Raw genomic sequence first — 12,037 nt, forward strand, 5'->3', positions numbered from 1 at the left:
TCTCAAGGCAGTGAGAAGAGTACTATCTTACTGCCCCCTCTGCTTTCCTTCCCAGGCTAATTACAGTGGTTCAAATTACAGAACTAATTTGCTAGATCTGGATGGCAGTCATTTAATAGAGAAGGGTGGCAGTGTCTAAAGAGAAGCCACGTGTGAATGAAGGAATAGAAAGAGGAAGAAACACTAGGATTTCTTTCCTCTGCAATTTCCATTTCTGGGTGGTAAAATGATACACAGTTAACACAGCAACTGCCTAGGCCTGATTATCTAGGAAGGAGGCTTATGCTAACAGTTGGGGTTTACCTCAAGTACCAGTCTTCTATTGTCATGCTACACTGTGGTTTTCTGCTATGCAGAACTAATTCTCCACAATACATTTCTAGAGAGGCCTCCTTTGATTGTGTTCTGAAGTGAATAGATGTGGATTTTGTGAAGCAGGGGGATTTCAGTGTCAAACATTTTAAGCTTTTCTTCAGGCGAAGTTTCTTTAAAGCCCATTATATGACTATTCTGGTGCACCTTTCAGCTTCTCATGCAAAAATCAAAGCACATTCACTTTGCTATCTTTGGAAACCGAATCACGCTTGGGGGCAGGATTAACTTGTTTGCAGCTGAGAGCATTCCCACAAGTTTGCAGGTTAGAGAAAGCTTTAGGAGGTGTCTACATGCTGTTGTAATGAACTAATTTTATTGACCTCTTCCAGGTTGATCAAGTTCTCAAACTCAAGCACAACTTTTCTGAGACTGATTTTAAGGCCATCAAATCACTCACCTTGGGCAAGGTCACAGGTATGTTCCACTAAAAATATTCCTGATCCATCAGTTGTTATAGTGCTACCGTTTTGTGTGCTGTGTGCTGGGTTTTTAAAGAAATTGGTTTTTGTTTGGCTGGTTTTAGCTGTAAGAGTTGTCCCAAACATTCCAGTACTATTTATATACCTCATCAATGTAAAAATTTGGCAACTTTACTTGTTTGCACTGATAACAATATTAACTTGTCCCATTGCTCACTGTACTAAGGTGATTCACACTCCCTTTGTGGCTGCACAGAGTGGTGTCTTGGCCTAATGACATTTTGCTGACTATAGCTTGCTGCTGTCATGTGGCTGGTCATCTCTGCCTCCTAATGATAAGGAGAAGAGAGTTGTGCGCCTTCATCTTCTCTACCCTTTTTGCACTCTCTGTCCTTTTCCATTTGAATTCTGCAAGGAATATTTGTGTTACATATAGCACTGAGGCCACCATGCTGCATGCTGTGTGCATGGACCTTCTTCATCTTTGCCCTTTTATGCGGCACAGCTGATACAAAGCCAGGAAAACTTTGCCAGAAATTTAGGAAGTACAACACTCCTATTTTGTTGTCAAGTATACTTTATATAAGTTTCTCATTTGTTCTCAGTAAGATTCTAATTGCTTCCTTGGTTATGGACATTTTAGTCCTTTGTTAGAATTGGACCTCCATATCAAGCCTGCCATCTGTTCCATTACTGCAATTTATATGCTTTATGAATAGCGCCCAAAATCTGCAGAACCGGTAGCTAGACAGAAACAATAGACATCCACTAGTGTCTCCTTGTAAATTATAATTGTATGTAATGACATCAGTGCATTCTGCATCATGTTTTGCTGAGCAGATTAAGGATAAGAACTGATTTTCTCCTTAATTATAGCTATTGTTCAGAATGTAGTCGTTTTCCAAGCCTTTGAGGACAGATTTGGGGACCTGACACTTTTCAGACCAGGTCACAGTTAAACTAATATCTCATTTTGCTAATGGTCAGTGGTAGTGCTGAAAGCCTAGAAGAGCATTGCTCATCATGACCTCTACCTCAAGTTCCAGCTATAGATACGAAATCAATAAATGAGAGCTTTTCCAAAAAATAAGATGGAATGTAGCACAGTGACTTCCGAGCACGTAGCCAGCAAGTTGACATAGTGCAGCTTGGAGAGAAACTAGATTTAGTCACAAAAATAGGGTTACTTTTGCAAGTACAAGATTCTTGCAAAGCCAGAAAGTCCAGATTCATCTCCAGAGGTATGATATTCAGTACCACTGAACACCACAGACTTGTCTCTAGACATCTTTCAGTGGACACATCCTTCTTCTGTTTCCTCTTCCTTGCCCCAAGGCTTCTTGGGATTTTTTATTAGTAATAATAATAATAGCAACAACAGTAGTTTATATTCTGTAATGTCACTAATGCCACCCATTCAAATGGTGAGCGACCTTATTGCTCTACCAGCAATTGCACAGCTCGGCCAAGGAAGTCACTCTAATTCCAGCCTAATAGTAACTTAGTTTCTTCTTCATATATTAAATTTATTTCCTGAACATCTTTCTTCTATGTCAGGACTTTTTTTTGCCATGTTTCATCCCACAGCTGTAGTGGTGCCCGAGTAGAGGCCTTATGCCATCACAGAATGACAGCATCACTGAGGTGAGAAGGCACCTCTGGAGATCAGCTAGTCCAGTCCCCCTGGCTCAAAGGAGGGTCAACAAGTGCAGGTTGCTCATGGCCATGTCCAGATGGTGTTTGAATATCTCCAAGGATGGGAACTCCAAAATCTCTCTGAGAAACCTGTTCCAGTGTTTAAACACTCTCACAGTAAAAAAGCTCTTTCTTATGCTTAAATGGAATTCCCTGTATTTCTTTTTGTGCCTGTCGCCTCTAGCCTATTCACTAGGCACCACTATGAAGAGTCTGGCTATGTCTTGTTTACTCCCACCTATCAAGTATTTACACGCATTGATAAGATCCTCTGGGCCTTCTCTTCCCCAGGCTGAACTGTCCTAGCTCTCTCAGCCTCTCTCTGTCAGGTACTCCAGTCCCTTCTTCTTTGTGGCCTTTTGCTGGACTCGCTCCAGTAGGTCCATGTCTCTCTTGTACTGGGGATCCTAGATCTGGACACAGCACTGCAATGTGGCCTCATAAAGACCGAGTAGAGGGGAAGGACCACTTCTCTCATCCTGCTGGCAACGCTTTTACTAATGCAGCTCAGGATGCTGTTGTCCTTCTTTGACACAAAGGCACATTGCTGGTTCATGGTCAACTTGTTGTCCACTAGAACCCTCAGGTTCTTTTCTGCCAAGCTGTCCTTCAGCCAGACAGCCCCCAGGCAGTACTAGTGCATGGGGTTATTCTTCCGCAGGTGCAGGACTCTGCATTTCCCTTTATTGAACTTCATGAGGTGCCTGTCAGACCATTTCTCCAGCCTATTGAGGTCCCTCTGAATGGTGGCACAATCATCAGGTGTATCAACCACTCCTCCTAGTTTTGTATCATCTGCAAACTGAGGTTGCACTCTGTCCCACCACTGACAAAAAAAAAAAAAAAAAAAGAAATCTGTGCTACAAAGTCAGCATGTTGTCTCATTGTATGAAGATTTGGGCTTGACATTGTCATTTTACGTACACAGAATTTTTTAAAATATGTCCTTTCATCATTTTTACTATTATATGGGTAAAATGAAAATGTTAACCATAGCTTCTTTTAATGATGGTTCACCAACAGCTGAATACTGGTGACCTAAACCAAAATCTTTCAATTTTTTCCTTGTCATTGTTCACCAACCTCTTCCCTCAGTAAAAGGATAGACTTCCAGAGGAATGTGATACTTGGAAGTAGATCTAGACTTTTGTAGCATTTTATTTTGGATTCCAGTGGGATTTAGGTACCTAAAGGCATTCATTAAGAACATGTGAGTGTCATACTGGAATAAAACCACATAGAAAACCTGACTGTCTTACATGTGCTTCATAGCTGTGCTGCACTCTTCTGAAAATCTGTATCTCCTCCTCTTTCCCTGTCACAGCACTGTTCCTTTGCCTACTCCAACAGTCTGATCCTGGCTGCTTAACCAGATATATCTCCTTCTCCTCTTTCTTTGCTCCACCATTCATTTCCCACTAGCTGAGAAATCTCTGAGAGAGCTTCCAGCAGGAGATCATAAAAGATTTAAACCTCTTCCTTGTAGATTTTCTTATGATAACCATGTTAGCACAGCTGTAACTCTTGAAAAGTGCAGTTTTATGCAATGACCGGTTTTTAAATTACCATGTAGTTTCTTTCCATTACCTTTCCTTTAGTCAAAAGCTGCTTACACGCTTACATTTTTTTTTCGGCTTTTGAAATCTGCTATATTTTCCAATGGTTTCACTACACCCAACTTTGAATTCCTGGAAAAAGCCCTCCTTTTAAGCCAGAGGGGACTCACCTGGAATTCAAAACAGGGCCACTCACTCTGCCACAGCCTGCTTGAATGACCTTGGGCAAGCCATTTATGTGTAGATTTTAAGGTAAGTGGGCATTTTATTCCCAATGAAACCAATCTGAGGTTTAGTATCTCTGTTCTCTATCAGTAAAGCATGGATAATAGAACATCCCTGCATCAGAGGGATGCTGGGAGGAGAAAAGCATTAAAGACTGTGAGCAGTTCAGATCCCTCGGTAATGGGGCCATATAACTGCTTTTGAAAGATCGATCTAAATATAAGTGTGGCTTTGAAGACAAGGGAATAAAAAGAAGCAGCATTCAAGTAGCCCACAGACATGTATTGAATTTGTCCTTACAGTATCCCATAGTTATAGAGAAATACTGTTATCCCACCGTTTGTTGCCATATTGGTTTCACCCCTACAACACCGAAGCACAAAAGGACCTATCCAAAGCCCATTGGTATCAATGGGAGTCTTTCCATGGACTTTAGTGGGTATTAGGTTCAGGTTCCAAGTGGGGTCATACAGTTTATGGGAAAGCCTTAGTGAAATCTCAACCAAAGTCCCAGTTCATTTGCTTTACGTATTTTCTTGCGGAGATCATACTGCTGTGCTTAACCACACGATCTCCATTGGCAATCTGACCTAATGGTGAAGCTGGCTCTACTTTGAGCAAGGGATTGCACTACATGACCTCCAGAGGTGTCTTTCAACTTAAATTATTCTGTAATTCTCTGAACTCAGATACAGATTTACCCAGGGCACATTTGCATATGTTTAGGTCTTGTCTAGAAAAGGCTGCTATCTCAATAGAAAATATCATTTGTTTCTTTTGGTTTTGACTTTATGATTTGCAAGCATCTGAATAATAGTTCTTTTCTATCTCATAATGTGTATAGTGTTGAAAGGAAGAAGGAAAGAATGAATGAAAGAATCTGAAAGAAGTATTAGTTCAGTGCTGGAGGTCTTTACTTCTGATCTAAACTAATGATATCAGCTCAGAAGTGCCTAAGACAGGAGCATGTTTGCAACAGCTTTTAGTGACTATTTTTTACTCACACTTTGAGAAGTTCTCATTGTGCACCAACATGTCTACCAATATGGTACTCTATTTTTAGAAAATAGTTTTTCAGCTTTCTCTGCTGAGTTGTGCATGAGTTGGTATACGACAATGGCTGCAAGAGATACAGGGTGGACTAAATATCTACTTCACAGAAGGACCATATCAGGAAAAAGATTTCATGGAGATGTGGTAGATCTAAAATTATCTTTCTTCGTAGTAGCCTAGTAAAGCATTTGGGAAAATGAAAATAGCCACTCAGGATAGAAGAGGAGAAGTTTGGAACCAAGATGGCAGCAGTCAAAGATAAACTGAGAAAAATTTGGCAATATCAGGCACTTCAAGCAATCGGTCTGAAACAATAATGTCATCAATAGTACCAGTCTTTTTTTAAAAAGAGACTAAATGCATTAAACTTTTCCCCCAGCAATATCACTTACCTTATGATCGTAATGACATGTTTGGATTCCTGTTTTCTTGAATATAATATTCTCTAAATAAGTATCCAGTGTCTTCTGCTTCTCTCCAGAAGTTACATCTCTAGTTTGAATTCTTACTACTTGAATTGATTTAAGGAAAGCATGTATTTTTTGTACATCTTCCCTCCATTTTACTATGGATAGTGTTTTGAGCCTATGTAAAATCACATAGGACTGGCTGTGCTGTGGCAGGTTAGGATTCAGATGTCAAGAATTCTGACATCTAATGCATTTCTCATTGCCCTCCAGAGCAGTGCTTCATTTTCAGTGACAAACGATCTTGAAGAGAACATATAAAAAGCATGTCTGAAATTATGTCGGCTAAGCGTAATGGAACAAAAATTCTCAAATGTTCCACAGGCCACAAAACACTTCATTGCCATGAAGCAAAACCTGGAGTGCCCTGCTCATGCTTGTGATACCCAGGAAAACTTGAGCAAAAAAATGCCTTTACTTTGCCCTTGCTGTCCCATGGAGTTTCAGAAGTGTCTCAGAGGTGCACTGTCTCCAGCTGAAGTTCATCTTTTTCTCTAGAAAAGGCCAAACTGGGAAGGAGAGAGGCTTTAAAAGGGGACAACTGGTGCTTCAGCATACAGAGTAAATTATCTCTTCCACCTCTACCAGTGATCCACTTTAGGTTAAGTAATTACTTAGGGCACAGACATTAAAAACTAATATTATGTCCGCTCTCACTGAAATTAATAGCGAAATTCCCATAATGAAATGATGGGCCTCCTTGGATGTTAGTAAGCACACAGGTAAACTTGCAGCTCTGGTTTAAACTTCTCAGTGGCAGGAAATTAACTTTTAGAAAAAAAGAACAAAAAACATTGGAGAAAGTTCATGGTCCCATTTTCCCTAAGGCTATCTTCAGAAAGAAGACCTTTTGAGCCACTTTCCCTGCACATGCATAATATCTTGATTTCTCTTTGATTCCAGTTCTCTCTCATATTTATGTTGTCCTTTACTATCTTTTAGTTTGCTTATACATTGCTGAGCAGCTTACTGCTCTGTCCTGGAGAAATCCAGCAGAATTCCATTTATGATGAAAATTATTCCCTTTTACTGAGTTATTAACATTTAAAATTATTTTATATATTTAAAATTTTATTCCAAGTGTGTTGTAAATGGCAGCAGTGGACAAAGAAACAGCCATAGAACAGAATGTCTGTTTTGGAGAGCCAGAATGAATCAACTGATAAATGATGTTGATGTGGTCAGAACAGTTTCAGAAATACAACTGTTAGACCTAATCCTCATTTTCAAGGAAAGCCACTGCAAATACATGAAAACCAGATAACAAGAGAGCAAGAACAATACAAAATGTAGCAAGCTGTGACACTGCAGACAGCTTTCAGGGAGTAGCTGGAGGGCTCAGCAAGAAGGCAGACCAACTTATGCACAAATCAGCAGAGAAAGCTGAGGAGTTATTTCTTAAAAATATGGGTAAACTGAAGTTGTGGGGAATGAGCAGTTAAATTATGCAAAAGCTGAAAAAGACTGCCTTCTCACCCCCCATGCAGAAATCATCCAAAGTGACTCAGTCTCCAGGACTGAGAATAGAAGTGCAATGCTAAAATGTCAGAAGACCAGACCAAACCGTCAGCAGCAATTGGGTATAATTTTCCAAGGCAGTGAAGTGCATGGAAAGATTCACAGAGTTATAAGGTCAGAGGAAGGCCGTTCTGACATCTCATATGACTTTGGTACAACACAGGCCTTGGAACTTCACTGCCTTATTACTCTAACTGAGCCCAATGTCACGTAGTGAAAAGACATTTTATCATGATTTAAAGACTTCGAGTGGCAGAGTGGTCTACAACATTTAATAAGCCTTTCACACAGGTAGTCATGCCATAACCACAGATTTACATTATCCACTCAAGAATTCAGAGGACAGCACAAGTCGTTTGCACCCAAGTTACACAGGACTGTCCTTGCGTTCGGTGAAAGCTCCACTTTGAAAGTTATAAGACATGCACCCAAAGACATATATCATATAGAAAGAAAACTATAGCTGTGCCCACAGAATTTTTACCATCAGGCTCTGGAGTTGTTTTCCATTTGTTCTTTGATTCTTTTTTCTTTTTTTCAGATTTCAAAGCCTTTCAACAATGAATCTTCTAGTTCTTGTTCGTGCAAAGCTTGCTTTGACAGAAGGCTACTGAAATTGGCCCTTAATGTGACTTAAAAAAATAAAACCTTCAAAAGTACTGTATTTTAGACTTTCCAAGCTGCTGTACCATGAGAAGCAAATTCATTAATTCTTAGGCTTTACCTTTTGCACATTGGGGCAGAACAGAGCAATTTAGATTGCTTGATACCTAAAGGATACAACAAATCCACCTTTTGTGTCAGAGCTAAGAAAACAGGACAGGCTAAGAGCTTGGAATATTTACAAAGGGTTTTGTAAATTCAACAAAGAGGCAAAATACTGTAAATTGGTCTTTATAGTTTTAGACAAGCTTTCCTGCAGAAACTTGGAGATGATTCCTTGTCTGTTTTGTAACACCCTCACCCAAAATCTCATGACAAGCCTGAATGCGGTGCCAGCCACAGTCTGCGCACTTTGAGAAGAGCTAATGTGAACCTCCTAAAAGCTGTGTTTTTTTCCACTGTCTCCCTTCCCATCTCTCTTTTTGGTTGCCCACAGCCCAGAGGTTGTCCCTGGGACAGTTCTGGTAGTGACACCCTCAGCAGACTAAACTCCTTTCCTGTAGAAGACCCCTGGGAGTGAGAGTTCACCTTGCATTGCTGAGAGGCAGTCAAACTCTCCCATGTTAGGTTTTCATAAAGGCATTCAAACATAATTACTAAACCTTTCTTGGCTAAATCCTTCTGACTGCGTCATATAACAGTCACAAATCCTGACTGCCAAGTTAATATGTGATTTGCACCAATTTTGAGATTTTATTCTACATAAAAGAGGTATATATATTTACTTTAAAATAGTGTTACTTTGGGAAGAAAATCAGGCATTGAGACATTAAGAGAAGGTTTACTTTTTTCCTAAATTCTTTTGGCTGAGAGCTTGTAAAATCATCATATTTGAATGATGGTGGAAAAATCAGACTTTCTTTTAAAGTTTACCATCTTACTCTTTGAAACTATGAAAATAAACTTGAAAAGCTGAGAACCTTCTTTTTCCAGTGCTAATGGAAGTATTTCCAATATTTTCAGTGCTAAATGTTTTTTTTTTTCATTGGCAAGTGATTTTTGGATAACTACTGATAGCATGCATGTGTACATTTGTGGGTTTTTTCATGTTTTGCTTGACTGACCTTGATATAAGGCTCATCATGTTGCAGACCTCTGAGCAGTGTGAATTTCAATTTCTGGAAAGTAAATAAAATGAGAGCTTGGAGAAAAGAGAATATGGCTTCACTGTCCTTCACTGACTTTCCCAAACAACCTTTCATCTTAAAACATTCAGAGCTAACTAAAAAAATGCATGCCTTTGAATTGGCTTTCTCTTTCTGAAGTTCAAATGAATACAGACAGACACATGAATTAGTTGTGCTATATCATCTGCAGCTGGAAAAGAGCATGGAGATACTGGGTTTGGTTTTGATTTAGATAAAATAAGCTACAGTTTTGCATTTTCTTTTTTATTAGGTGAATAGGGCTAGTGCAGTGACAGCCTGCCTCATAATTAGGAGGATTCCTAGGGAATGTTGTTAACAGATGCAACAAAATTAAACGTCATCATCCCCAGGATCCTGTGATATCCAGTGTTGCTATTGTTACTGTTATTTTTTTAGTTTTTATTCTGGTGATTAGCACCTGTGACATGTTAGATATTGTCCAAGCAGTAGAGAAAATGGGTAAGGAAAGAAGCACAATGCAGACTTTTATGTGTCCAAGCCAACTTGATTCAACATAAGTAGTATTGTAGGGGAAGGACTGGGGATAGGAGCCTTGTGGGTCAAGCCAAGGAGGACTCATAGGACTGAGGGAGAAATCTCGCAGTTTGGATGAAGAGAAGTAAATGGCTAGGCAAGGCAAAAAAGGATTGATTTTTTTTAATGTGCCTTTCTAAAACAGACAATTCTCAGACTGTTTTCCTGTTGTGCTGTAGATAGTTTGTCCCTGGACCCCGAAGTCTCAAAGGCAAATGCCTATGGCTTCACTGGCTGCCTGTCCTCTGTTCAGTACAATCACATTGCTCCGCTGAAAGCTGCCTTGCGCCATCCCAGCGTTGCGCCCGTGACTGTCAAAGGCTCCCTGACTGAGTCAAGCTGTGCATCCATAGTGGAAGCTGATGTGAACACCGTAACCACAATATATTCCTCATCAGGTATGTTCTGCCAAGAGGGGAATGGGGAATTTAAAGAACACTGTAGAATTAGGTTTCCTTCCTTTTTGCTGTGGCACAATTGTGATAATATAGTCATAGAACTGGGAAGCTGCCTTTTCTCTCAATATTAGGAGTGTTAAGGATAGGCATTAAGACTAAGCAAGAGCCCGTTAAAAGGTATTGTACTAAAGCAAGTACTAAGACCAAGTTTCTGGATTGCCAAAACCACACCTATAGCAGTGTGGCAATTACAGGAAAGAAGTCCCAAAGCTGTAGTGGAAACTGAAGTATGGGTACGCGCATGATTTGCCATTCCTGTCCACTCTGGATAGCTCCAGTGCTGCTGCTTGAAGAAAAACATATTACCATGATTTTTTATCTCATGGTGATCAGCAATAGGAATCATACAACAAGAAGTCGAATCTTCCCCATCCCTAACCGAAAGGAACAAGAACCCCTTTTATAAACCCCTGAGCACATGTGCTTGACTTCCACCAAATGCTTGTACTTTTATTCTCGCAGGCTAGAGGGAAGGAGCATTACTTGAGTGGTACTAGTAAGATCATCCCAATAGTTTGTTTCTCTCTTGCAATCCTGAAGCTGCCCTTTGGGAATCTTAAGTATTTTGCATATGTGTATTTGTATGCAGAGAAGGAAACTCAGAGCAGCTGGGAGTGTTGTCACCAGAAACGGGGACAATCAAGTTGCTGCTTTAGTCATGAGTGGATGTGGCAGAATTCCTAATGACAAGAAAGGGGTACAAATTATGAATTATTTTTTGGCCCTTGAATTATGAAGCCACTTTCTCTTCTCTGATAACTAATAAAGCTCTGTGTTGTATCTTAATATGATTCCTTTGACATTTGTACTTGCATCAAATCCCTATTTCCTGCAGCTTCTGCCTATGATATTCAGCAGAAAACAAATTATGCTATTAGCATTCTGCGTAGGGAAAAAGGCTGCTGATTACTCTGTGGAGTATGGCTGCATATGCATGCTTCTCCCCATCCCCCAGCCACTTCTCTCCACTCTGAGTTGTCTGAGTTATCTGCTCCGATGGACTGAAGAAATGTGGCTTGTAAATAGCGAATGGGTGATAATACTGAAAATGTGAACTCCTCACCTCTTGATCTGTCACGTTGATGATCTAATTTTTCTAAAGGGTTTAGAAAGAAGTAAAACCTGAGCCTCACATCTGTAGGATTCTGCAACACAGTGCAGAATATAGCAGCTTCAGACTTAGGTGTTTAAAGCTTATAGTCAATTGCACTCAAGCGTCAAGGTTAAGCACTGTCACATCAGAAATGTACTATTATTATAAAAGCTCCTCCCTGTCTTTGCCTCGCTGTGCTTTAAGATATGATTTCCTCTCAATATGATAAATTAACTGACACTATGGCCTGAATATTCACACTGGATTTGATTTAAGCCTGAATAAGATCTTTAGAACAAGTTAGTTCTGAAGACTTTATGTACTAAGAGCATGGGGTGGTAGATTCTTGTAAAAAAAATCCAATTTTTATCAAATTATATTTTGTATAGATGTACTTGAGAATTACATTTATGTATGGGAAGGACACATTTTAAGAAACAAAAATAAGACAGTTAAAGATTAACTTTCAAATTTACTGCTCATATTTCAATTCATCAGTTCCCAGTTTCTCATTATTGAGTGTCTCAGAAGAAAAAGAGAACTTCAAAGTTGACTGTACATGTCTGTGTCAATTTTCTAATGCACAGATACAACAAAAAAGCCCTTGAGGAAATCTCACTTTAAATGTGTGAAAAAAGCTTCCTATATTTATAACTTCAAAACAATTGAAGCTTTTTCCTTCAGAGAGGAATATTTGTTGTCTTCAAGAAAGTTTCCTAGCAAACTGATATTGAATAAAATCCATTCACTCGCAGCTCAGTTATCCATACAAAACTCTTTCTGATTAGAAAATACAAAATGAAAGGTGTCTTACTGTGATTTTGATATTTCAC

General features: G+C 39.5%; 1 protein-coding gene across 5 annotated transcripts in view; it reads left to right on the plus strand.

Annotated features, from left to right (window-relative positions):
• CNTNAP5 (contactin associated protein family member 5) overlaps positions 1-12,037 on the plus strand; it is a 299,019-nt gene that overhangs the window by 275,000 nt on the left and 11,982 nt on the right. For all 5 annotated transcript variants that reach the window (XM_026118441.2, XM_064514741.1, XM_026118442.2 and 2 more), the window contains 2 exons: positions 705-789; positions 9,833-10,051. In XM_026118441.2, coding sequence (XP_025974226.1) covers positions 705-789; positions 9,833-10,051 — 304 coding nt within the window. The remainder of the gene's footprint in view (positions 1-704; positions 790-9,832; positions 10,052-12,037) is intronic.

The sequence above is a fragment of the Dromaius novaehollandiae genome, chromosome 7 (genome assembly GCF_036370855.1).
Source record: "Dromaius novaehollandiae isolate bDroNov1 chromosome 7, bDroNov1.hap1, whole genome shotgun sequence".
In the NCBI taxonomy this organism is placed as follows: Eukaryota; Metazoa; Chordata; class Aves; order Casuariiformes; family Dromaiidae; genus Dromaius; species Dromaius novaehollandiae.